This window comes from Erithacus rubecula (assembly GCF_903797595.1).
Source record: "Erithacus rubecula genome assembly, chromosome: 6".
NCBI lineage: Eukaryota > Metazoa > Chordata > Aves > Passeriformes > Muscicapidae > Erithacus > Erithacus rubecula.
This window is the reverse complement of record NC_136688.1, coordinates 23,164,786-23,192,294: the sequence shown is the minus strand read 5'-3', so window position 1 is coordinate 23,192,294 and position 27,509 is coordinate 23,164,786. Positions and strand designations below refer to the sequence as shown.

At 43.2% G+C, this 27,509-nt stretch overlaps 2 protein-coding genes across 12 annotated transcripts; one reads left to right on the top strand and one right to left on the bottom strand.

The window, feature by feature from the left end:
• Nucleotides 1-7: 7 nt before the first annotated feature.
• HARBI1 (harbinger transposase derived 1) lies at nt 8-2,524 on the bottom strand. Its single transcript, XM_079309237.1, has 3 exons — nt 2,385-2,524; nt 1,356-2,087; nt 8-795 (listed from the first exon to the last, which is right to left on the bottom strand). Exons 2-3 carry the CDS (start codon nt 2,023-2,025, stop codon nt 419-421), a joined length of 1,047 nt encoding a protein of 348 aa, XP_079165363.1. The 5' UTR covers nt 2,026-2,087; nt 2,385-2,524; the 3' UTR covers nt 8-418.
• On the top strand, nt 1,893-26,971 carry ATG13 (autophagy related 13). 11 transcript variants are annotated; one of them, XM_079309225.1, is made up of 19 exons: nt 1,893-2,015; nt 8,751-8,832; nt 9,668-9,748; nt 10,382-10,501; nt 11,017-11,063; nt 11,628-11,768; nt 12,833-12,873; nt 13,418-13,514; nt 13,862-13,960; nt 14,685-14,775; nt 17,073-17,171; nt 18,278-18,388; nt 19,493-19,626; nt 20,832-20,949; nt 21,668-21,745; nt 22,046-22,162; nt 22,626-22,754; nt 23,335-23,379; nt 23,970-26,971. In XM_079309225.1, exons 2-19 carry the CDS (start codon nt 8,764-8,766, stop codon nt 24,045-24,047), a joined length of 1,695 nt encoding a protein of 564 aa, XP_079165351.1. In that variant the 5' UTR covers nt 1,893-2,015; nt 8,751-8,763; the 3' UTR covers nt 24,048-26,971. The 11 variants fall into 11 exon arrangements, with proteins under 11 accessions (XP_079165351.1, XP_079165350.1, XP_079165349.1 ...); XM_079309224.1 differs by having other exon boundaries at nt 1,988-2,128; XM_079309223.1 differs by lacking the exon at nt 1,893-2,015 and adding an exon at nt 2,642-2,971.
• Nucleotides 26,972-27,509: the final 538 nt, after the last annotated feature.

Genomic DNA, 27,509 nt, shown 5'->3' with positions numbered 1-27,509 from the left:
TCATGAGTTCATAGTAGAAAGGAGCTCATGTGGAAATTTAATTAGTGTGAAATACTATTTAAAAAAAATCAATCATAAGTGTTCTGAATTACACAGTGGAATAGAACCGTTGCTTTCTGCAAGGTTTACAGATTTTTCCATCACTATAAATGACAATTTTCCTAATTTTCCCACTGTTGTCACATTAGTCATTGTTCTCCAGGTCAAGTGAAAGGGGCGTCTCTAAACATCACGACAGCAAAAATGTACCAATTAAACTGAATCTCTGAAGAGACTGGGAGAAGTTAGGAAATCTGCCTGAAATGAAGAGAGTCAATTTCTTCTTGTCTCACATCTGCTTAAGTCTTTACAGGCTTAAGGAAGAGGAAGGAGCTTATTTGCTCCAGATGTCTTCCCAGATGAACTGTTAGCCACAACATTAGCTAAAATGAGTAAGTAAAATCTCCTGACGAACACGACAGGCTTCCGAGTCCACTGATTCCATTTGCTCATATTCTTCTTCCGATTGTTCCATGTGTCCTGTGGCCGGTGCAGACCACACATCCAGTCCATGCTGCAGGGAGATGTTATGAAGCACGCAGCAGGCCAGAATGATGTGGCTGGACTTCTCTGGAGAATACTGCAGGGTGCCTTTGGAGCCATCGAGGCAGCGGAACCGCGCCCGAATGGCTCTGAGCGTGCGCTCGATGACGTTGAGAGTGGCAGAATGGGCCATGTTGTAGCGGTACTCTGCAGGCGTCTCGGGGATGTGCAGAGGGGTCATCAGCCACGTCCGGAGCAAGAAGGAGCTGTCACCTGTTAGCAGTGGAAAGGAGCAGGGCAGGTTACACACCTACAGCTAGCCACAGATTTCAGCCTGGTTTTCTGGTACAGCAGATACAGAGTAAGTTCTTCCTTTGGCTGAAAGAGAAGCCACGGAAGAAGTAATTCTGGTTTACAAATTTGACAAAGTAAAGGCATTCAGTTTTACACTAGAAAATCCTGGAAGACTTTCCACAGAAGAGTCTGAAAAGAATTAATCTTCTGCACAAAACAGGGGAAAACAGTTGGACTAGGACAGTACCTAGAATTAAAAATCGCATAATTCAGCATGGAAAGGCAAAGAATACTGAAAAAAGCTATTAATAGAATGAATGAGGATTAACACATACAATAATCAGACTCTATAAAACACACATCAGAAGTTAGTCTTCTAAGCTTCCAAGATAAGGGTTGTCCAAACAGAATAATAAATCTCAAAGCACTTTCATGAAAGCAATTGAAAGTAAATATATCACTTGTGCCCAAAGGGTCTCAGTAAGGAGACAATATGTAATAGACTTTCTACTGAAAACAAGGATGAAAAATTGACTTACCAAGTAGCCAGCCATCTTTATGTAGCTCCGTTTCAAACTGGCTTGTGAGGGCTGCCTGCTCTAACACCGTGCAGTCAGGCAGGCTGCCTGGCCAGTGTGTTTCAGCACTAAGGAGGGCTCCTCTGGAATCACACACCATGAGGCAGTTCAGGGAATGGAGACCCTTTCGGTTCACATAGGACAGGTCCTCAGCATTTGGTGCTTTGATTGCCACGTGGGTGCAGTCAACCACCCCCAGCACTCCCGGCATTCCTGCCAGCCCATAAAAGTCATCCTTCAGGCTCTGTACAGTAGCTTCATCTTTAGGAAAGTGAATAAACTGTGAAGCTCTTTCCACCAGTGCCTCCGTTACATTGGCAACACAGCGGCTCATCGAGGCTTGGCTAATGCCAATAGCATCTCCCATGCGAGTCTGGAAGGAGCCAGAGGTGTAGAAACCCAGCGCAGCAAGTATTTGCGTCTCTGGACTGATGGCCCTGGACCGCTGTGTAGGGCGTGAGAGAGTGGCTCCCAGGAGATCCACCAGGTAGCAAATGAACTGTCGGGGAAAGCCGTACGTGGATACTAGATACTCATCCGTGACATCCTCCAGCTTGAAGCGATCCAAAGTCCTGTGTCCGCGGCCATAGAGCAAGAGGTCGCAGTCAAGAACCGCGATAGGTACGGCCATGGCTGACGGCCAGGGGCGTCCTCTGGGGATCCTCTCTGACGGGGCTTTCCCAGAGGCTTCACCTGCATAAAGCAAAAGAGGATACTCAGAACCGTTGTTACTGGTGAGCTTTCACACTCCGTTATCATTTTCCTTTTAGTCTGATCATCTAGCAAGTCGTTTTACTTTTCTTTTTCTGGTTTTAAATACATGGGCATCCAGGTGGGTTCACCGCGGAGCCGACAACTCTGCCTGGCGCTGGCAGGGATTTACCTGCCGTGGCGGAGAGGGAGCTGGAGCCGTCCCCAGTCCCCGCCGCCGGGACACGGTCTCGCAGCCCCGGCGGGCGCTGCCCTGGCCGGAGCCGTCCCACCCCTTACCGGCCCCGCGGCCGCTCCCGGGCGGTCCCCGCCGGCCCGGCCCCACATTCGCCGCGATAGATTCGCCACAGACAGGGCTGTCGGCGGGAGCGGGGCCCGGCGCTGTTCTGCTTTTCTCGGCCTCAGGGACCTCCTGCCCTGGGGGAAGGGGCTCAGCGGGCCGCGGGCGGGCGGGCTGGGAGCGGCGGCTGCGTGTGGAAAGTGCCGCTGCGGACACTCAGGCACCTCCCTTCTTCCCTCCCTCCCTTCCTCCTTCCTTCCTCCCCCCCCCCGCCCGCAGCGGATGAAAACAAACAGCAGCGATGGCGACGGCGATGGCGGCGGCGCGGCGCAGCCCGCGGCTCTGAGGGCAGCGGCAGCACCGGCCCGGCCCCCGCCGCCGGCCGCGCACCCCCGCCGGCGCTGACACTCGCGGCGAGAGCCCCGACCGGGAGCGAGGAGCAGGAGGGGCGCCGGCCGGAGCCCCGGGGCGGCTTCGGGGCTTGGAGGCGGCGGTCGCGGTCCCCGTGGCCGGTCGGGGCGCGGCGGCGGAGCGGGCCCCGCGCGGGATGAGCCGCCGCGCCGCCAGCACTGCCGGCCCCGCGCAGGTACCGGGCCCCGCAGGGCCGGGCTGGGAGCTCCGGGAGCCCGCGGCAGGCCCTTCCAGGGGAGGGGGCGCGGCGGGGGTTTAAACCTTCGGCTACGGCTTCGTGTCCCCGTTTTACTTCGCTTCGCTGCTCGCGGGGGTCGGTTCCCGACTGCGGTTCGTTTTCCTAACGACCAGTGGCTGTCAGTGGAGCCTGCGAAAGACGTGGCCCCCTGTAATCTCAGCAAGTGTCATTTATAATCAGAATGCTTCAGAGCCCATTGGAAATAGTAGAATGTGAGACCTCATGCTCCATTGTATATTCTTCCTGTGAGATGCGAATTTGTGGTATGCTTGGAAAGAGCAGAGGTTTACAGGTGGTCGTATCTTTCTTTCCTGTTGGTGATGTGGCTCTTAGGGCACAGTCAGTCATTCCCGTGGTTCGAGAGGAGCAGATACACCTTCCATGTCAGAGAACAGGTAGAAAAGGGATTATTTGGACTGAGCCTACTAACTGCCTTCTTACAAATCCAAAAAGCAGTGTGACTAGGTACATACCAAGGGGGAAAAACATGGCAAATTACTGCCTTAGCTGAAAATTAGTTGGCTGTCCAAATAAAGTTTAGAGCATCTCCAAATTATTGCTGGAGTGGCCTGACCTGGAGGACCCTTCCTTTTTGTGTCAAGAAACAAATGTTTCAGATGGGCCAGGCTGTCTGTAGCTGTTCAGAAGGATCATACAGGATCACTTTATTTTGCTTAAATGGTATTGTATAATCTTAACATTTCTGAACATGTGTTCATACAATAGTTGAGAGGTGGTGATTATGTTGGTGGTTATAGTACAGCGTATGTAGAAGCAGATTCTGGTTTAGTCTGTATACTTTGGCTTGACAAACAAACTGAGAGAATGGACCTTTGAACTGACACCATTTTTAGACCTTAGGGAAGTACAGAATGTAACTGCTAGTCAACAGGAATTACTTAATTTTGTTTCTAAGTCACTGGAGCTGGCAGTGCTGGCTTTAGTAAAGTATTTACTAAGCTGCAGAGTCATTTATAAAGTGAATCTGTTTCCTGATCAGGAGGAAAAATTACCTCTTTATCAGTCAAAACCTGAATATATAGTGAACTACAGAGCCTTTGATTACATAAAAATGTTTATATTATATACAGCAGAAACAGCTTTTCTGCTAGAATTTAATCTTGAAAAGAAAAAATCCATAGACTTTAAAGAATGAGAGTGTCACACCTTAAAACTTAGAACTGTTTGCTACTTCTCTCTGAGTTTCTGACTAATCTACTAAGAAGGCAAAATGGAGATTAAGTAATTGTAGGATACTGAAGTTTGACTTGTAAGCCCAGTCTTGAAACAGAGCACTGTGTTTATTAAGGTCTTTTTATAGTTGCTTATTAGTGTGCTCAAAATGCCTGCTTGCAGTGAAGTTTCTTGTTCATTCAAGGGAGGATGTGTTCTAGGCACGCTTAAAAGCTTCAAAAACTTGCATGTGCTTTTTGATACTGCATGATTCAACGAGGCTTTTGTGAGCTTCTCATAGAACATCCTTGGGGATTGGATTTGGATTTAAAAAAGTTCTGGAAGAGTGCTGTGGGTATGGAGCACAGTCTGGGGGGCACAGTCAGGTAACTGGGAAAAAACATCTGGGATGAGAGTTGTCCACAGCCCTTTCCTTACAGCTACACCCACTCTGGTTTCTTTCCTCTTGTCTTTTCAGTTTCACTCTGGGATCAGAAACATGAGTAATTGTTTTGCATTAATGAATGTCTGGTTAAAAAGAAAGCAAGATAACTTTAAGTTGTAGCAGCCATGGCTCAGAGAAAAATATAGGAGATGATGGAAGCAGCCTCTACATGCTTTCCCCAGCAACAGGAATAATGCCTGGTATAGGTCAGGTGCTTCTGCTCCTTTCCTGTTTATGTAGGTGTCAGAGAGATGTACTCGCTGAGTTCCCAGGTGTGGAACACGTAGGGCAATGCCCGTGATCCCAGGTGTCCGGGCACCTGTTGTGTGCAGGGTTACAGGTGTTGCTGACAGCCGGGCTGCTCCCCGCTGGGAGCACGGAGCCGGGCTGGGAGCCGGGCTGGGAGCACGGAGCACGGAGCCGGGCTGGGAGCACGGAGCCGGGCTGGGAGCACGGAGCACGGAGCCGGGCTGGGAGCACGGAGCACGGAGCCGGGCTGGGAGCACGGAGCACGGAGCCGGGCTGGGAGCACGGAGCCGGGCTGGGAGCACGGAGCACGGAGCCGGGCTGGGAGCACGGAGCACGGAGCCGGGCTGGGAGCCGGGCTGGGAGCACGGAGCACGGAGCCGGGCTGGGAGCACGGAGCAGAGCTGGGAGCCGGGCTCGGAGCACGGAGCCGGGCTGGGAGCACGGAGCACGGAGCCGGGCTGGGAGCACGGAGCAGAGCTGGGAGCCGGGCTGGGAGCACGGAGCACGGAGCCGGGCTGGGAGCACGGAGCCGGGCTGGGAGCACGGAGCCGGGCTGGGAGCACGGAGCAGAGCTGGGAGCCGGGCTGGGAGCACAGCGTGCCGGTCGCTGTAGCTCTGCCGAGGCATTAAGGGGAGGGCTCTTGCAGTTGCTTGCATCATGCAAACAGCGCCATCACCTTATGCTGATGTGTCCTTCTCGTCAGAGGAGGGTATAAATAGCAGCAGAACATGTAGGGCACAACGCTTAGATATTAAACTGTTGGCTGAAATCTGCCTCAACCTTGGGAGAAGGAATAAGGATTTAATCAAAAGAGCCACGTGTGATGGTTCTCCTTTGAAGATCCTGTTTCTGATGTTTCTGTTCACAGTCTGAAGAGAAAGGTATATAAATAAAAGCAATAGTATAAAAATGAGTGCTGCAGTAAGTCAAAAAGTCATATGAACAAGATGCTTGTTGCATCATGTGCTGGCAAAAATACCAGTTTACTTAAGGGATTACCTGGTTTAGGACAAATCAGTCATGTGTATTTTTCTAACCTAGACCAAAGGTTATTCCCTTCTAGTTGTTATTCAGTATAAAATGAGCCAGTGTCTTCCTTGAGTTAAGCATAGGCTTGTGCAGTAGCACTTAACAAGGAGCTGTGCTGGCATTGCAACCTACAGGACATGAGAAGTTGATTGAGTTTGCTGGAACTAAGTTAAAAGAATTTCCTTCCTGTTCAGGTCAGCTGTGGCAGCTAACCTGAGAGTAGCAAGTAATTTTGTAAATAAAAAATTTGCTGTAATTCTAGCTCCATCTTAACTCTTACCAAGACTGATTCTAAAGGTGAATACCATTCTAGGCCTTAGAAAGTCTCAGCCAGTCACCATAAGCCCTCCTACAAAAATGAGATGATGGTTGACAGATGAGAGCACTTAGACATTTCAGGACCTGAGTTCCAAAGAACTAGTTTTCCCATAAAATTACTTACTCCTTTCCAGGAAACCTTGCCTGATGCTTTCTGCTCTGCTTTGGTCTCTGGTGGGTCAACTGTTGCTGGCATTTGGAGCTTGGGAGCTGACAGTATGAATCTCCAAATTTTTCATGAATGTTATAAGTAGTTTCAGATCTTCCAAGAAGAATCCCAGTTCTGCTGTGGCAGGGCAGAACTGTGAGGCTCTAATGTTTTTAACCCTCTGGTGGCTGTTTCTCTCCTCTAGAGATATTTGGGTCATTAGAATGAATTCCTGTACTGCTCATAGAGCCATGCTGATGACCATCTTTGTTTCCTTTAATAACAGATCAGTGAGCCTAACACCTTCCATTAGTTCCCAAGCATCTTGAAAAAGTTGCTACCAGAGCTTTTTTCCAGCCTCAAAAAGCCAGTATGGGTGCTTTTTTTGACAGCTCTCCCACAATATCAGGATATATACTTCCTTGCACCTTTCTGCAGGGGTCACATAACACTTCTCACATTAAAAGACAGTATGATTTTTTTTTATTTAGTATTTAAATGTCAGCATTTTTTAATGCAGTATTTTATTGCCTATGTCAGCCAGGTTTGTCAAAGATCTCAGATCTCCTCAGCCCTTACAGTTCTTAATTAAGCCAAAAGTATAGTAACAGGTTGTTCTTGCCTGGGGGTTTGTTTGTTTGTTTGTTTGGGGGGGAGGGGTGTTGTGGTTTTTTTGTAGTGGTACATGTCTGTACTAAAGAGTTATATTTTTTTAAATTTTAAATTTTGAGTACTGCATCAAAGACTTTAAAATCTGACTTCCTTTTGCACCACTTGCAGGTCTGTAATCTGAAAGGGTCTGTAATCTGTCTAGCAGAGGTAAACACGGGGAGAGAAGGCATAACAGTTTTAATAAGGAGGTTAAAATGTCCAAAGGATATTTTAACCTGATGTGGAATCACTTGTGTTGTTAGTTCTCAATTTAAATTATAATTTGTCATGAGAACAGTTTAGCTTTAGATGTGGAATGTAGCCTAGAACTTTCAATGATATTATATATCCAGCTTGCTTTTTCTAGTCATTCAGAAAGCAGCACTATTCTCTATAAAATGCTCTGTAAATTGCAGTACTCTTGGCTTGCAGCCCTCTTCGATTGATGCTCCTAAAGCATTAGGCCTTTACTGTCACAAAGTGCAGTATTTTAAATAGAAGTGCTGTATATGCACGTTCATTAAAGACTGTATTTTCTGTATGAACAGGGCTATTGGCCCTTTCACCCTGCAAGCTTTAATTTGCATAAATAGCATACCTTGCTGTAAGTTCAGTCTTTGCTTAACAACTGAGCACTCGTGTGCAGCAGCTGCTGGTGCTCCCTGACCTCAGCTCGGCGGCGTTCCTGTGAGGAGCAGCACGTTCCATCAATATGGGATGCCTGACAAGCTGCTCCAGGCTGATTAGCTGTCTCAGAACTGCAACAGGGGTTAAAAGTGAATTAATGCTTTCAAGGCTTACAAGCAAAAACTACAATGAATGTTGCTAATGAAGGTGTTCCTCCCCAATGGTCTCTATGTGATTATTAACTGATGTATGAAGAAACTGAGAGAAGAATTGTGATTTATCCCAGGCCATGTGACACGACGGTGGCAGAAATAGGATTAGTGCCTTGCCCTGCCTTGCTTCAGACACTGTGCATGTTCATTGTGTTCCTAGAAACAATTGTATTTTGAAAAACAAGGCAGTACCAATGTGAAAGCTAAGTATTTATTAATAGAGCTTTCAAGAGAACTGAAGAGAGAATTTTGGTCTGTTTCTTGACAAAAATGTGTCTTTTCAGTTGGTTGTAGGTAAATTTTGTAGCTGTATAGTTTTACTGCAAGTACTATTTCTTGAAAGTAAAGAAGCAGTGTAGCCTGTTCCATCAGTGGTTTATTATATAGATTTCTGCTGAAATACCACTGAAATACTGTTGTAAGAATTTCAGGCAGAAGAAAACAATTTGGCTTGGCTTTAACCAGTGCTGATAGCTGAAGATACATTGTTTTTGAAGCAGAGACCTCCCTGTCTGATGGCTGATTTGGCAAAGAATGCAGTCAGTGTGATGTTGTGGTGTTCTGGGTTTGTTTATTTGTTTGTTTTGATTTTTAAAATTAAGCTAGCAAAATTGTAGAACTTGTACTGTGTTTTATTTGTAAGCCTTCTTTGTTTTTTTTTAAATTTTGATCTTTGCACTGACCAAATAAACTACCTATACACATTTATACCTCAAACTCACATCCCAAAATTTTTAACATGTTTGGATTTTGACAGGTAGAGGGCTTTGGTGCTTATCAGTTCTTTTCAGGTATCCTCTGATGGCAAAAATATTTTGAAACCTGGAGGAAGACTTCATTCCTAGACCTGTGCTGTATTTCAGATTGCCATATGCAATGGACACTGATCTCAGTTCCCAGGACAGGAAGGACCTGGACAAGTTCATCAAATTTTTTGCTTTAAAGGTAATTTTTCTCTTTTAGACAAATGCCTTTTCTTCCTTGTTCAAAAAAGCCCCAAAAAACAAACAATGTACCTGGTGTGGCTAGAGTAACAAGACTGAGGTTTGGATTTGTTGTTTTTTTGTTTTGTTTTGTTTTGCTGAAGAACAAAGCGAGAAAAGCTGATGTGAAATTCAGGAGATTCCTGAGAGCAACTAGAAAAACATCTTTTCCCTTTCTTTATACCCTCAAATCCTCTTCCATCCTCCAGCAGCATCTTGCTTTAGTTGTAGGCACTTCACACCTCTGTCAGCTTTGGGTTTCTAGCAGCATGTCTAACCCCCCAGCTGTTAGGTACTTTGTTCTGCTGGACTCCACTCTTTCAGCCTAAATTTTTATATTGCATCCAAAGACAGTAATACCAGAATGTTTTTTTGAATTATGTTAATATGTAATTATAAAATTTGGCCTCACTAGGTGCAAGTATGAACAGTGGCTTTGGTATAAATGTACAGATTCATTTGGCTTTAGTTTAGTGGTCCAGGCTTGGGATATTTTTGTAAATTTTTCTGAATTTTCTATTGAAAACTGCAAATCCTGATTGCAAAAATTGACATAGTCTCTTAATGTTGTTACAGGGAAAGGTCAGTCTGAAACTATTTTCTTTCTGAAATACACTTGCCTGTTAAATGTAATAATTTAAATAGATTAGAATTGAAGATTGATGTAGCAAACTCTAGTTCTCTACCTCCTGGTCAGCCCTTTAATTTTTTTTTACTTGGAGCTTGTGTAGCTCAGGCTCTGAACTGAGGGCTGTGCTGAGCCCAAAACATTTCTGTGTATCCTTTTTCTATTGCAGACAGTACAAGTGATTGTCCAGGCCCGACTTGGAGAGAAAATCTGTACCCGCTCATCATCCTCCCCAACAGGTTCTGACTGGGTAAGGTTGTATTTTTTATGGAGCAACTCCATAACTCTCTGTGTGTGCTGAGAACACCATGTGATTATTACAGTCTTGTGCAGACAATAATTATTCATAGAATGGGTACTATATTTAGTTAGGTTCATTTGTGATGTTGCAGGGGGGGCTTGGTGGTTGTTGTTCATATGCAACAAATCACTCTGGACTCTTACAGGCAGATGAATGGAAAGAGAAATGATGTCTCTCAGCAGCTCCTGCCAGCTCAGGCACATTTCCAAGATCTGCTTGGGGGTGGGGTGATGAGTTCTTATCTGTCAGAAGTTTGCTACTCTGCAATTCAGACATTTTAGTAGTGGGCTTTATTAAATCTGAAAATACTCAAGATACTCTGTGGGTAAAGATAGGATTGAAGTGAGAGAAAAGGAGCATATTTTTTATAGCAGGATCAAGAAGTACCTTTGAATTAGCAGCCAAGGGAATCTTGGTAAATATGAAAAGCTTGAACCCAGCTTGGAATTTTCTGTTTCATAAATATTTCAGTGGGCACTGACCTAGTATGTTATATATGGGTCTGTGAGCCTGTCTGAAATGTACCATCAGGCAGTTTTTCAAAGAAATAAAAAAAATGTAACTATGTCTTTGATTCTGCAGTTCAATTTGGCAATCAAAGATATCCCAGAGGTTACTCATGAAGCAAAGAAAGCCCTGGCAGGACAACTGCCTGCTGTTGGACGGTCTATGTGCGTGGAGATTTCTCTCAAAACCTCAGAGGTGAGGAATGAGTCAAAACAGATTCCTTTTTTTTTTTTTTTTTTTTTTTGGTGGGGTTTTTGCCTAAATCTTAAGTCAATTACCAGAGCTCCTGCCTTTTAATCCAAAACCTTGTGAGAATATTTAAATTTTATTAAGTTAGGTGATGTGCTAATGAAGAGAAATGTATTGTTTAACAGAAGCAATTCACTGCAAAAATCTGAGGCCAAACACAAATGACACAGCAGCAAAATCTAATTTTTTTAAGAAACTCATTTTAAGAAAATTAAATTATTAAATTTTTAAATTTTAAGAAACTAATTTCTTAGACTATGAAGAACTTAGACATTCTGAGGAAGGCATTCCCTCAGGTGATACAATTGTGCAGGGACACTTCCAGTGCACCTTTTTGTATTATTGAATCACCAGAAAGTGGGAGCCAGGAGACAAATCATTGAGAGGTGTGGCCAGTAATGAGATTTGAAAACATCTGTGTTCTGAAATGAGCCTTTGTTTGCCATCTTTTCTTAATCCAGGGGGATTCCATGGAGCTGGAAATTTGGTGTCTAGAAATGAATGAAAAGTAAGTACATTCTTCACATACTCTTTGTGTTTGTAGGTCTTAGCTGATGAAATGGGTACATGTGGTTAATCTATGGTGATCAATGAGTACACACTGGCTGTGTGGCAATGGGCAGCTCAGAAGGAACTCACCTCTTTGTCTAGAGCAGCAGTCAAACTGTTCTAACACCAGTGTCAAGAAAATAAACTAGTAATTTAATTCCTTCTTCATTCTTCCATTACAACTAGTAAGTTTCCTCAGATACAAGAATCCATAGTCTCAGTAATGACTAATGTTTCTAATAATGAAAAGATGTGTTTGTTTAGTAGAAGGCTGTGTGGCATTTTTCAGCATTTCTTCTACAGCAGGTTACTAGGTCAAAGCAGCATTCTCAGCTGCTTGGTCAGTACAGGTAGTCATACTGGGGCCTTATTTGTAATTTTGGCAATAAAATAAACAACTGGCCCAGACTAATTTTTATTTAGAATAAACAAAAGCCACTGCAAACCAAAACGAACAAGAACCCCAAACCAAGAAAACTTACTTGTGGACAAAAGACTAATTTTTTTCCTTTGTGTTCTCTAGGTGTGACAAAGAAATCAAAGTTTCATACACTGTATACAACAGGCTGTCTCTACTTCTGAAGTCTTTGCTTGCTATAACCAGAGTAACTCCAGCCTACAGACTCTCAAGGAAACAAGGCCATGAATATGTAATATTGTACAGGTAAAGCAGAAATTTCCCATTTGGAATGCAAACAGCAGAGACTGAAGACTTGCCCAGTGTAGCTGCAAATGTAGGTTAAAAGGGATGAGTAATAATAAAATTAAATTATTTGCATAGAACTACTACTCATCAGTGACAGAAGAAAACTTTGGTCTATCACCTTATGGCCTGCACTTGAGCAATTGAAAGAAAAGCTAAGCACAGGCAGTGAAGTGTTTGCTTATTATGTTAGGAAGAGTAAAAAAAAAATTCTACATGCAATCCCTGGTTAAATTGTTTACTAGCATCCAATTGTTTGGTGTCTGGCCTGTGTTTGATAAATGCCTCTCTACATTGCACATAACTGCAATGTGTACTTTTGCAACATAGATTCAGACTCTCTCCTGTTACTCCATTTTAAAGATGCATCCTCAACTCCACTTCCTGTAGTTCTTGCAGTTTACTCATCTAAATACTGGGTTCAACTCTGTTTAGCCTGTGAGTCTGACTGGTTCCTGGTTCATAGTTGTCTTCCTGACCCTGTTTTTGGCTCTGAGAAAGGTCTTTTGACATGTTTGCATAGCTTATTTATATGATTGAAAGTCTCAGGTTTGTTATAATTTGTGCAGCTGAGAACTCAGAAGGAAATTACAGACATTTTCTTATTTTTGCCTCCATTGCTGACTTGGCATGTATTTAAGAGCAGTCTCTTTACAGCATAGTTAATATGTTATGTTGTGTGATGAGCATCAGCCTTTAGACTCAAACCTATCTGTGATGTTTGTATCACTTCACATTTTTGATCTGAACTTTAGACTTAACCACAGAGGCTTAAAAAAGAGAAAATCCTGTTTGGACTATGATTTTCTCTTTTTCCTTCTTTTTACATGACCTGTTCTTCTTTTGAAGCAGCTGTAAGTTTTTTTGAGATGGGCATTCCAGCCATTTATTTTGGGCTTTTTTTTTTCTTGAAGAGAAAAAGCAGTTCCAGCCTTTCAACTCCCAAAATTAAATAAGGAATAAGGATATGTAGAGCACTATGTCCCATCTGGATCTAACAACATTTCTTTTTCCTTTTCCTTCAGGATATATTTTGGTGAAGTCCAGCTGAGTGGCTTGGGAGAAGGTATGATTAGGCAACACACAAACAATAGCAGAATTATGTTTCATTCTGACTGCCTTTTGGTTACTATTCCCAAGTACCATAAGGAAAATTCGTCTGAGGCTTACATCTGCTTCTTGTCTGGATCTGCCAGTTCAGCCTTGGGTCAGGCAACATATAGACAAGCACAGTGGTGGTACTTGGACAAAGTCTTGGGTGACTGCCATTTTGACTCTAGCAATACAGAATTGAAGTAAGAATATGGAATTATGTTGATAAGGGGCAGGACTGGTAAAGGAGATCATGATCTACTGAGGAACAAGAAGCACTTCAGAACAATATTGTAGACCAAGAAGCCAGGAAGCAACATCAGAACTCTTGCAGGGTGAAGCCTACCAGCAAGGCAACCTAGTGCTGCTGTTTTGTTATGGGTTCTATGTGTGCTTTTGGAGTTCACATTGAAAGAGATAATGGAAACAGGACTGAAATAAGATAATGTAACCTCAGAATAAAAAAGTATGGCACATAAACAATCAGGGAAACTGATAATTACTCCCATACTTTACAGGTTTCCAGACAGTCCGAGTTGGGACAGTGGGTACCCCAGTGGGCACCATCACTTTGTCTTGTGCCTACAGAATCAACCTTGCTTTCATGTCAACCAGGTGAGAAAATGTGATCATGCCAGAGACTGTTTTACAATAATTTACTGTTAAACCCCTCATATTCTGAGCCCCCAAATCTTTCCCTTCTGCTTATCCTTTCCTGCTGAGATTGTCTTACATGAAGAGCGCTCTCTCTCACGCTTAAGCCTTGCAGCAAGGGGAGTATTTGGGTAGCTCTGAGCCAGGCTCTAGAACTCCAAAATGTTGGTGCATGCCTGGAGTCACAGGACTAAATTGTAAAGATGCTCTGGTCCCATTGATAGACACAAGGGTTTTCAGTGAAGGCACCACAAATTGAGAAGAGTAGAAAGAAAAAGCCAATAACACCATTGCTTGTTGCCTTGCAGGCAGTTTGAGAGGACCCCTCCTATCATGGGGATTATAATTGATCACTTTGTGGACCGTCCCTATCCCAGCTCTTCACCCATGCATCCCTGCAATTACAGGTGAGGAAATACTGAATTGAAGTCATGGGCCATGGTAAAGGCATCCATTATGCCCAAATGCAGAGCCTTTTCCACTATTTGCCGACAGCATGGGAAGGGACACTGGAGAATTAGTGTCAGTAATATTAGTATAGTTAAACATGTGATGAAGGGTGACATTTTTCTCCTCACATTGAGATGACTTGAGTGTAGCAAGTCCCAGTGTTTTCCCAAATTCTTCACAGTGGGCACAAAGGATGTTTAATCTTGGCTGCTTTCAGGAATTTGAAAGTGTAATGGTTAATCCTGATGCAGAACTACGTGTCTGGATGCATGCATCCATGGATATTTCCAGGGAGAAGATCAGTTTAATTTTTCTTTGGAGATGAGAGGTTTGTCTTCATTAAAATGAATGTGAGGGCATTCAGCTTGGGACCAGTGATGTTGTTTGACAATGGTTGTGTAAACAGCAAAGCCAGTAACACTAGCTGGTATAACAAAAGCATTACTTAGAAACACCTGTGTTATTTTAAATGGGTAGAGGACAGACACCAGAGGAAAACTGATGTTTTCCCACTTTGTTTTCCTCAGTTCTGGCAAGTGGATGAGAGCCCTTCATAATTCTCCTTCAGCTACACCCAAATACTCTCAGCCTCCCTGCAGTGTTTGTCCCAGTGTGTTTTACTATTTGTTTGTTTTAAGGAATATTTCCAGTTAGAAAACTTGTTTTTTCTTGCTGCTTTAGAGCTGGTGAGGACAACGGTGCAGTGTACCCCTCAGTAGAAGATTCCCAAGAAGTGTGTACCACATCTTTTTCCACCTCTCCTCCATCTCAGGTAAGAGAAACCAGGCTCTTTCTAGATGGAACAATTGCTGTAAGAATAGTTTGCATGATCCTACATCAGCTATTGTGCAAACAGAAAGCCTCCTGCTGCTAATTAAAATTTAATGTGTGGGTTACTTATGTCATTAGACTCTTGAGTAAAGTCTACTGAAATTAGATACTAATTTCAACAAAATTCCAGGGGCCTAGATGGGCTGAATTACTGAGAAGGGTTAAAAGAACCTACTCCTGTAGCTGGATTGAGGTGTGCTTGTAGAGGATAGCAGTATACTTACACATTTACATACCAATACTGCAAGAGGAGGAATTCAAGACATTGATGCCAGGCAGCCTAAGTAGGAGTAACAGACTGACATTGAGAAGGAAACACTGAAATACCAGGAAAATGCTGGAGAAAAACAAAAAAAAGACAAAAGCTGTATTTGTTGGACTATCTAAAATTATTTGGGGCAGCAGGAATAAGTATTGGCAAAAAATTGCCCATGCAAATTTTATTTAAGTTTCAATTTTAAAATAAATAGATGATAGTTTCCTTTTGAATATCAAACCCAGAAACTTCCAAGTTCTTTTACTGTCTCATGTATCTGACTCCATAGTTCTGTATTTTGAAGACTTGGCTAGAGTTGCAGTTGTCCTATCACTTTAAATATTCAGGATTGCCCAGCCAAGCAGATGGCTCTACTGACCTTTAAAGACAATCTAAAGACTCTAAATCTCTTTCACAGTCAATGTGAAACACAGAATGAAGTATAATTGGAATTCTGTTCCAAACTGAAAGAACTTGCTATGGGTCTTTTCTTCTAATTCAGAGGAATTAATATACCAGGTTTAGCAGAATGTATTCTGCTGTATGAATTAGGTAGAAATGCTTCTCTTAGGAAGCATTTTTGTGCCAAAGTAATTTCAGGTGACCAGGCATCAGGCAATGTTGAACTAATTAGCTCACGGTAAGTCTGATGGAATAAAGCTTCACTTATTCTGCAGTACACAGTTCAGGAAATGAGTTTGTGGCTGAGTTGTGTCCTGTGTTTTCCTAAAGTGGGATAAATACAAAAGATTTCCTAAGGAAATTTCCACTGGCTTGCTTGTGCCAGTGTTACTTAACAGTAGTAGTGTATGTAACTACATTGAAGTTGACATTTCCCCAGGGGTCATGAGGCTGTCATTGAGAGGAAAAAGCTTTATGAAACCCTTGAACCTTGAGGATTCACAATTAGTTTGAGCCTACATTCTTGCTTTTTCTGTGGCTCATAGTTGCCATATGCTGTGCCTTTATTTGTAAAGCAACTGCCAGTCTTTGTTACCACAGTTAGAATGGTAAGCCTGCCTTGGCAGAGTGGTCTTTGAATTAAAAGGGAAAGAAATTGTTTTCTCCAGCTTTCTATATATTCTGTCCAGGTTAATGACAAGGAAAATACTAGGAACTGTGTCATTTTATGGGCAAGTTGTGTGAATCTCTACGTGCCTTCTCAGTAAAAGTGAGGCTTAACCTGTGTGATACAAGGAAATAGTTGTTACCTTCTCTGTGAGCTTGCATTTCTGTGTATGTTTGTTGTGAAGTAGCCCAAAATTCAGGAGAGTCTGGCCATGACTAATACCCAGAAATGAAGCTGAAGCTTTCCTCAAAGTGAAAACCATTGGTAGCAAAATGAATGGGAGGAGATATGGGACTGAACCAGGTTTGGATTGCCCTTTTTGCATTAGCACCCTCTGTGAGACTGTTCACTTCTGGAGTTTTGCTCCTGTTGATGGAATTCCTGCTTCACATCAGTGTGTTTGAATTGTACTGTAGTCTACTGTACCCTTTATTCTAAGGTTGCAGCACAGAGCTGCCAAAATGGGATCCCTCAGAAAGCTGGAGGATAGGGAGTATAGATGGATGGGGAGCACTAAAATACAATTCATTTGCGAATTTATTTTAAAAAAAGTACTTTTTCTGGCATCTGTTCAGCCTTCTTACTAATTGGCTGGTACCAATTATAATTAACTGTGGAACAGAGTCTCTGGCAGTTACTTTCTGTCAGGGTTCACTGGAGTCTAAAATACTACCTGTGTTCAGTGGTTCACTCAGATTGATCAAGTCAATTCTTTACAAAGTTAACGTGCTTCTGGCAGTACTGAGACTGCTGCTCTCTGTAGGTGTGGCTGCTGCAGCCAAAACTTCTTCACTAGCATTCAGTTCATCCAACTCTTCATAATTCTTCTCTGAAGTCCTTCTTTCTCTCTTTCTCTCTCCCCCCTCATTCTCTCTTTTCCTTGTTTCCTCTGTTTGTCTGTATCTGTGCACAGTGTGTTTTTACTGTCACAAAGGCACATTTTCAGACCCCTCCTCCTGTGGTGACGGACACCTTGAAGGTCCCAGTGATGGGACTGGCCTTTTCACATCAAGTGAGTTGTCAATAGAATATGTCAATAGAATGTCATGACCAGAATACAAGTTCTGGCATGACAAAACAAATACGGGAAAATACAAATTTGACAATGTGGAGTGTTTGTTGTGCATGGGAAAGACTGGTGGACCCACAATGAGCCAGGCACTTTACTGAGACTGGCTTCTTAAATGCCTTTGCAGATGAAGGTCCCCCAAAGACAGGACAAGCACCCCTAAATACACAACAGCTGTCAAGGATTGTTAGTGAAAGACACAAGTAGTAAGACACAATTCTGAGTGCTTTTTGTTAACAGTCAATGTCCCTAGAGCTGCACTCAGCTTAACTAGTCTGATGTGAATGAAAATGCTGTTCCTCATTTTGATCCTGTAAAGAACATCAGCTTTGGTCCTGCTGGAGCTCACACTGATCTCTGGAAGTAAATGTTCTTCTTGAGGTCGGCAAGTCAAAACAGCAAAGTTTTGTCTAATCTGACTGGGTAGATTTCTGCCTGGGATGTATAAGGAATTTCTCCTAGGTTTCACTGCTTCCAACACTTAATTCCTAAAGCAATCTCACAGGGGTTAGCTTGCCGGTTCTCTATCTGCCACATTTATGGGCCCATGTATTCTTTCACTGAAGCTATTTGAGCAGGTCTGGAAGATCACCTGTTTTAATTTGCAATGAGAGTAGGTTCAAACAGTTGATAATGAAATTGTTTTGGGATGAAAAAATATTAAATACTAGCTCTTTAGTAAGTTCATGATGGCATTCATGCACCAGTGCCAGTGCCAACCCACTACACCAATATTTGAAATAGGCCTGTAGAACAGAGCTTACCTGAGACTGGATGTCAGTGATACCTTGCACAGCCTCCTCCTACATGTATAGGAAGCCAATCTTGTTTTCCTGGCCAGGCTCAGGGTCTCACAGCACTAAGAATTTTTTAGAACAATAACCTGCATTATTGATTCCAGTAAAAATCTTGCATCCTTCTGCCAGCCTGAAATGCTGTGCCTCTGATTTTTCCTTCTCCAATGACTGGTGATTATTCAGGTTGTGGGCATTCCCCTTCCCTTTCCTCTCTCCTCTCCCTTTGCCCTTGTTTTTTCTCTTCTTTCTTAGCTTTCCAGCTCTCGTCTTTCCTATCAGCCTGCTGCCCTGGGAGTTGGATCAGCTGACATGGGGTATCCTGTACTCTTTGCTGGTGGCTTGAATGCTGCACACCCTCACCAGGTACTTGTAGAGAGTAGAACTAGCGTGGCTGGTATTGCAGCCATTTGTGTCACTTGTACACCCGAGAGGCATTGAAACTAGTGCATGCATTGGTGTCCTGTCTGTCAGGAATGGAAAGAAAGTAAAGTAAGTACAGAGAAAGCACAACGTCCACAGGAGTTGGGAATTGGCTCCTCAGCATCCCTGACTTTACTGGGGTACGGCGTCATATGGAAAAAGCTATGCCAAGAGAGCAGGCACCTGACCTGTTTGCCTGCAGCTGCTTGTCACTGATTCCAAACATTGCCCATCTTACAGAGCTGCTGCCCCTGTAGCTGACCAAGCACAGTTCTGTAGGCTAGACATTGGATATGCTGTTCATATTGACGTACTTACATTAGTTCATCAGACAAATAAGCCAAGTTGACAGAAGTCTTTTTCTGCTTGTGATACTGGTGTTACACCAGTTCTGCTGACACAATGTTAATAAAACAAAATGAGTTGGAATGGTCTTACAGTGAGCATCTGATCCAACTGCCTGACCAGTTCAGGGTTGGCCAATTTAAAGTATTGTATTAAGGCAATTGTCCAAATGCCTCTTAAAAACTGACAGCTTGGGGCATTGACCACCTCACTAGGAAGAGAACACTGTTGCAGTTTTTGACCACCCTCTCTTTCTAATGTCCAGTCTAAGTCTCCCGTGGTGCAGCTTCAAACCACTCCCATGCATCTTATCACTGAATCCCAGGAAGAAGAGATAAGCACCTCTCTCCATTTCCCCTTCTCTTGAAGCTGTAGGGAGCCATGGGGTTGCTCCAAGAGCATATAAGTATTTTTAACTCCTTTTCTCCCCATGAAGTGGAGGACTTAAAGCCAGAGAACTCTGCAGTGTAAAACAGGCCTGAAATGGATAGGAGTAGAGTAGAAAGGGAGTAAAAAATAAGCTTGTATTGTGATAATCCACTCCTACATGACATCTCACCAAGGCTTATTAGGGGCTAGAGTGCAGTCATATGCTAAAACCCCCACAACTTATGCCCAGTATAATGGAATCTACTTTGTATTGCCCTGTGGTATTGGTTTGATTTTGAGATCTCTTAACTTGACTGTTCCTTTCTATCTCAGTTGATTGGTCCAGGCAAAGAAGGGGGAGTTCCCCCAGTTCCTAGCCAGCCAGCACATGGCACTCAAGCTGACCAAGAGAGAATGTGCACCCCACTGGATGGAGTCCATTACTCAGCAGCTACTCCTTCTAGCAGGTAGGCTGGTTTTAATGATCCACCAGTTTTGCTAACCCTTTTATAGTCCTACAAGTTTTAAGTTTTTGTTTCCCCTTTTTACCTATTGTTTGTAGCATAACTATTGTCTTTCCATCCCTCAAATCAACTTACAGCTTTCTCTGATTGGGACTTCTTCAGCCTTTCTCCAAACAATGATCTTGCCCATTTATTTAACCCACCTAGTCCATGTAATATCCTTCTTCTATGTAATATATCTTCTTCTATGTTAACTTTATTATCAGTTTTATAATTTTCAGTCTTTCTTTCAATCTTTCTGCTGGTTTTGCTGATTGTAAAACAAGATGCAGTAAGTTAACAAATGAATCTTAAATTCTGTAGCGACTTTATTTGTGTAGTTGCCAAATCCAGTTGTAGTTGCGATAAATCTGTTTACCATTTCAGTAAGAAACTTTAGGCACAAAGTTACTTAAAAGAAAACAATGCAACCTCAAACTGTCCTAAATCAACTCCCTCACAGCTAATTAAATCCTTCTGGTTGTTTTGATCACCATATTTATTTCTTGAGAAATCTCTCTTGGGGTCACATAGTTGTGAGTCACAGAGATTTTGCTCTGGAGAAACAAAACTCACTTGCACTAGCACTTTCCTGGGTGTGCTATCTAGGTAATCCTCTTTCCATGGGAAAAAACTATTTTTTTTTTTTTGTTTTGTTTTAAAGTTCTGAATACCTGTGGTAGAAAAAAACCAAAAACAAATAGGTCATGGAGGTACCTAATAGCCATGGAGTGAATTAATCATACTGGGAGTGGCTGTTGTGATGTACCAGACTGCTGCATTTGTAAACTGAGTGACAGATATAATTGTGGTTCTTGCCATCTCTTCCTAAGAGATCTGTGACTACTGTGTTACTGAAAAAATAGTAGTGATGAACAGGAATTGCTGTGAACACAAACAAGTTGAAATTCCATTTCCCAGAAGAGAAGCTTATTTCAGCAACTTTACATTAACTAAATAGTTTTTGTCCAGCTTTAACCAAAAATCTGATTCCAGAAGTGTCTACTTTCCTTTTGTACTCCTGACTGAGGAGGACGTTATGGTACAAGGACAGATTTCTGTTGTACTTCTTCCAATATTAGGAGTAAACCAAGAAAAATGAAGGAGTCTTATTTATCTACCCTATTTGTGTCAGGAGGCACTAATTATGTGGTTTTTTTCTCCCCCAGTGAGGACACAGAAACAGTATCCAACAGCAGTGAAGGAAAGTGTGGCTCCCCACATGACCTTTTGGAGACCATCTTTATCCGGAAGGTTGGAGCTTTTGTCAACAAACCTGTTAACCAGGTAATGAGCAGAAGATCTTCTCAGAGAGCCCCGTAACACCCCTCTTTTCTCATCTGTTCATACATAGAGGAGCAAAAAGCATTCCAATGCCAGGGCAACCTCAGAGACTGGGAGTGCATATTTCTGCCTGCTGCATTCCCTACAAGGTTTTGCCAAGGCATATTTTGTTTTTCATAAAACCCTTTTGGGATGTGACAGCCATTGAATTTGCTCCACTTTGTGAATACCCTATTTGAGAATAGAAGACTTGATACTCCACTTGGATCTCACAATGATCTGCCACTACCACAGGTCCATAAACTAGGAAAGATGGCAGCAAGCCTCCCTTCCTTGATGGAACATGCAGTAGACCAGTTCATCACTAGAAGCAACAATCCGTTAGGGCAGCTTAGATACCTGCTTAGTTCCTAGGGCTGCAGTTCTAGGCCTTTTGGATGAAGGAAGGAGAATTGTTTCAATTTGTAGCAGTTCATTAATCTTTGCCTATATTATATAAGATATGAATAGAAGCAATCCCACCTTAAGTATGTAGCTGCATTAGGTCAGCTGAGTATCATCTCTGGATTTCGTGCCTTTTAAATGAGGTTGTCAGCCTCCTGCCTAACTGCTGATGAGACTTTGGACTGTTTTTAACTGGCTGACAAAGATGTTCAATATCCTTTTATGTGCTGGGTAAGCAGAGCATCTTAGTGAAATTCTGTTTGCTAAATCTCCTCAGGTGACCATGGCCAACTTAGACATTCCTTTTGCCATGTTTGCTCCCAAGAATGTTGAGCTGGAAGATAACGACCCCATGGTAAGACTCTTCCAGAGGTACATGTGCCTTCTCAGCATCCCTTATGCAGACATCTATGCTACTCTCTGCCTTGAATACACTTTGGTTTTGGAGAAAATAACTAGTTATTCAGATTTTTTTGGTTTCAAGAAGTCTCTTGTGTTGAATCTTGGGCTGTCTAGACATGCAAATAACAGCATGTGTTTGCAGCCCCTGCTCTAGTTAATGCTTATTGTCCAATCTCCATACCACCCCCACACTGCCAAACTACACAGACATGACTATAAGATCAGTACTCACCATCTTTGATTTCTCGGGCAGGTCAATCCTCCTGAATCCCCAGAAACGGAATCTCCTCTACAAGGCAGCTTACACTCGGAGGGCTCCAGTGGCAGCAGCACAGGGAACACCCATGATGACTTTGTCATGATTGACTTTGTAAGTGCCCTCATCAGAGCTCTTACACAACACCTGCACCTTAGGTGGGCTTCACATGCTGGTGCGATGGCAAATGATGTCAGAGTAGTTTTCAGTGGGAGTGGAAAAGACACATCATTCACACTAGGGTGTGACAGTTCCAGAACTGCAAAGACACTGGTATCAGGAATCAACAGCTACAAATTAAATCCCATTTCAGTTCTCTGCTAACATCTGGGCTTGGCATCCTCTCTCTTTGCACCTAGAGGAGCCAGATTCCAAAAAAATGTTCTCTTCCAACTGCTCAAGTGATACTGTGATATCAAGTGGTATTGGCTGTTGTTCAGTTATTTTAATATGCATTATTGCAGCAACAGTTGTAATGCCAAGATGTTTACTGATAGCAGGTAACGACTTTACCTGAGATTATAACAAAAGGGAAGCTAGTGTCTCTGGGAATTAACAGCAGTGTCTTTGATTCTAGAAACCAGCATTTTCAAAAGATGACATTCTTCCAATGGACCTGGGGACATTTTACCGTGAATTTCAGAACCCCCCTCAACTTAGCAGCCTCTCCATTGACATTGGAGCACAGTCCATGGCAGAGGATTTGGTACGGAACCCTGAAATTTCTGTTTGTGGGAATCATATGTACTTTATAATGCTCTCCCTGTTCCTAGTTTGAAAAAAGTATCTTCATAGAATGGTAGAATAGTTTGGGCTGGAAGGAACCTTTCAAGGTCACCTACTCCAACCCCTCTGCAATGAGCAGGGATATCTTCAACTAAATCGGGTTTCTCAGCCCCATCTAACCTGGCCTTGATTATTTCCATGGATGGAGCATCCACTGCCTTTCTGGGCAGCCTGCTGTAGTTTTTCACCAGCTTCATAAAAAAATTCTGTCTTTTATCTAGCATGAATCTACTCTCTTTCAATTTTAAACTATTGCCCCTTGTCCTGTCACAACAGCCCCTGTTTCCATTTTTCTTAAAGGTCTCCTTTTAGTACTGAAAAGTGACAATAAGGTCTCCTCAGGGCCTTCTCATCTCCAGGCTGAATGACCCCAAGTCTCTCAGCCTTTCTTAACAGGTGCTCCAGCCCACTGATCATTTTTGTGGCCCTCCTCTGGACTCTTACCTCTATTGTTACAGTACACATGTAACACTGTAAAATGTCTTTCCTATACTTTTCAGAAGAGAGACCCTGCCCAAAGGGAGTCCAGCATTAATATATTCCAAGTAAATGCAGATTTGTTTGTGGCACACCTGAGCCTGTGAAACTGGCATGTTTGTCTTGAAGCTGAAGGCTGCTGCAGCATGCTTGCTCTGATTATCATTGAAACCCCCCAAACTAATCCTGCCTCTGGGGTGTCTCACTTAGTGGCAAACTGACTTTGCAGCCTGAGCAGAGTTTGAGTTCTGGTGTGGCTGGTGGAAATCATGTCTGGGTGAGTGCTCTATTAGGCTGTCTGGCATTGTACCATACTGTGGAGAAAAATGAAAACCAGAGTCTGAGAGCAGCAAGTGACTTGATAAAGGCAGTGACGTGACTGGGTGCTGCAGCTGGTGGGGATTGCACAAGGTGAGGTCCCAGTGCACCTCCTGTTCCTGCAGAACTAACAGACTCTGGGCAGAGTGCCCTGCTCAGGGTCACTTGCTGGATGCTGCCAGAGGGCTCCTGGTTTTGTGCACGTAGAGAGTTGAGCCCAGAGCATTGGTGAGGGATTGCATGACTCAGAAACAGATTTTTTTTTTCCCCTGGTGTGTTTAAAACTTCCTCCTGTCTGCTGTGAATGAGCCCTGATCATGACCTTTCCTTACCCTTCCAGGACTCATTACCAGAGAAGCTGGCAGTCCATGAGAAAAACGTCAAAGAATTTGATGCTTTTGTGGAAACCTTGCAGTGAACTCTTTTCCAGTTCTGCTGCAGCAATTCTTTCTCCTCAAGGCATCCTGGAGATGACATCAACAAATATCTCCATCGCCCCTGCTCTGCCTTTTGTTCACATTGACTAGATCCTTCCATCAAGTGAGCTTTCTTTTCTCTCTTCAATGACAGATACGACTCATCTGCTGGTTCTTCTCAACTCTTCCACCACATAGTTCTGGACCGCTTTTCCTGTTCACAGGCAGTTTTAAGACTTCAGTAGGGACACAGGAGGTCAAACTCCAGTGTATGGAAACTTACTGTCTCCTCAGTCTGTGTTCTGTATGGAGGGGCTTTGTGCTAAGTTGCCATATGCTTCCTCCAAAGGTCCTATGGTGTAAGTTCCCTAGGTAGAGCTTCTTGCTAACAGATGTTTCCCTACAGTCTGATCCTGTAAGAGCATAGAAAGCTTTGGCTTATTTCCAGGGTCTGTGAGTTCAGCAAATTCAACCATTTGAAGTCCAGGACATCCATTCCACAGAACTGGGCATTTCATCCTGACTTCAGAGTGTGTGCTTGGAGCCCAGGGAGAGATGCTAACTTTGGGACCTGCATAATACAAGTTACCTTTGTTTTCCTGCTTCTAAGGAACTGGGTCTCTACACAGTGATTTTTTTGCAAAGCCCTCTGTTAGGTGGCTGATCAGAAGGAATGAAACTACAGGAATGCTTTCCACATTTCCTTCCCGAGTGCCCTGACACTCGACCATGTTGAATTTAACAGTGTTGACTGTTGGCAAGCCTGCACGTAGCAGCTGTGATGATGCTGAATTCATAGTCTCTGCTTCTGAAACATAACTGTAAATATTAGGAATCCTATTTCTTTAGGGTTATGTAACTAGGAGTCTTAGTTCAATATTTTTTCCTCTAATCCTTGCAAGCCTTCCTGCTTTATGGTTAATAGATGATCTTAAGAATTAAAAAATATTTATTGCTTTTAAAGAAACTTATATTTAAGAGATGTTCTGTTTTCACGTTATAGTGCGGGTCATTCTGTCCTTATCACTGCGAAAAGCAAGTGTGCCATGGAACCCTGGCCAGTGAGACTGGTCTCTCTTTGCAGGAAAATATCCAAGATATTTATTTTCTAAGACAGACTTGATTAATATTATACTCTGGATTGGGGACTGTGTGTCCATTACATCCAGTCAGGGCTCATTGATAAAATGAAATGCACACATCAGTGGAACGGAGTGGCAGGGACTTGGTAAAAAGCTGTTTTCTGATAGGCGTGGATGAATTTGTAGTGTTTTTTGGCCATTCAGAAAGCAGCTTCTTTAAAGAAGCACACTTTTTTGGGAAGCTTATGGTACTTTTTAATCAGCTGGTTTTTGAGTAGCTGAAATTTTATTTTTGTAATTATCTGGCCACTGACAGTGTGACTGGCTGGCATTACTCTGTGGGTGATTTGGCTGTTGCATGTCTTCTGGCTCATGTAAGGATAGGAGGAGAAACAGTGACACTAAACAGAAATTTGGTGGGGTTTTTTGTGGTTCTCTCTCCTCCTCCCTCATGTAACTAGAGTGAGAAACTGCAAGACTCCTTACTCTCCAAAACCACATTTTTCCCTCTTCTTTCTTTGACATGGAGTTGTGTTGTTTGAGTACTGAGAAACCATCTTCATTTGCCCAGAGTGGCTGAGTAACCAGTTGGTGCAGTATGGCAGCTTAGCTGCATTCATAGCTGGAAGAGATTGCCTGCAGCTGATGGGGGAACCCCAGCTCTACTCTGGAACACTATTTCTGTGCCACTGCTGGAGCAAGGAGCCAAATTCACAACAGAGCTTACTGTTAGGCTACAGCAATGCAGTTCTCTGAACTTTAGAAATTTTTTGTTGAGAGGTGTTTGGTGGGAGGCCTTGTAAGTTATAAAACTCCAGGTAAGAGCTTCATTGAAGGAAAGTTGCCCACCATAACCTTTTTATTTTACTTAGCCAATTCCAATTTTTAGCAACTTCACATGGAAATTGTTTTGTCCATTCAAAGCAAGAAAGCTTCCAAGACTAAACAGTTTATAACACAGCTTTAGTTACATGAGCTGTAACAAATACCAGATTCCCATCCAAGAGCCACCTTGTTTCACAGGTGGAAAGGGTTGCAAAAGGGTGCAGGAACACAAGAAATTAATGGATCAACTCCCTCTCACCTGTGTCCAGGAGGCTGGTCTGCTACTTTGTAGGAAGCAGCTCATAGACAGGTGGTTTAGAGACCTTCAGTCTCTAAAGTGATACTATCTGGGCTGCAGAGCAGCAGAGATGAGGTAAAGTGCTGGTTCACACTGTACAAATAGAGAACAGTTGAGGTTAAACTTCATCTAGCCAGCACTCCTGCTGTGCTCATCTGCTGCCAAGCTGTGGAGCTGGCAGGGAGCAGTGCCATTCTTGTTAATCCCACCCAGGAGGTCAGGGCTTGTACTTGTGTTCCTTTATTGATGGAGTTCCTAACGTGGCGGATACAGCTCTCACATCTCATAAGGCAGAATGTCACTGTGGCACATTTTCTTCTCTTCAAAAGGCTAGAAAATTGCCTATATAAGCCGCTAGTATTGAGCTGGATGGCCATAGCAATAAGAGATTCTCCAGGGCTGAGTTACTTGCCTCTTCTCTGACATTCCTCAGTTTCAACACACAGTTGCTACATCTAGGCTGAGTTCCCTGACACTGCACAAATGCCCTGCTTCAGTCAAGATCTAGCTGCTGCTGTGGCCTGCCACAGAGTGTGTTATGAAGGCTGTTTATTTTAGCAGCTCTCTGCTTGACTCAATATTAAGGACAGTATGTACGTAGCTACTGATTTACAGATACTTTGGGTGGAGGGGAAGGCTCCTCAAGTGTATTGTTTTGGAAAGTCTCCGGTGTACTGCAAGTATTCAAAGAATTTCCAATAAAACTTTTGTGTAAGCAACACTCTCTGCATTTTTTTGTGTATGCCAGCAGGTCTGGGACAGTCCCAGGCTCATACTTGTTTTCCTCCAGGAAACAGGAGAGTTAGGGGTCTGTCAGTGAATGCAGGACAGAGCAAGTTGCTGCCTCCATCAGAGAGGGCAAAATGGACTGGTACATTATAGTTGGAAAGGTAAGTGAGATCCTACTGAGATCAACCTACTGGAAAGACAGCAAGGGACAGACGGAACAGGTGTCTGGAGGTGAGAGGAACAGTCATACAGTGTTTGACCCTGCTGCCCTCACCCGTGACTTGGGTAACTGAAATATTAACTCATCTCCAGAGAAAAATGGGTGGGAAAATGAGAAAAAACATACCCAAAGAATTTGCGTTGTACATGGTTGCTACTACACTCTTAAAGCAGCACAGGAATGTTTTGAGTTGGCAGGAGAGACAGCAGAGACTAATCAAATATGGAAAGAATAACCAAACTTAACAGCTGTATTCTAGTATTAATAAAAGTTAACCCTATATAACACCCAATGCCAGGTTCGGTGCCAA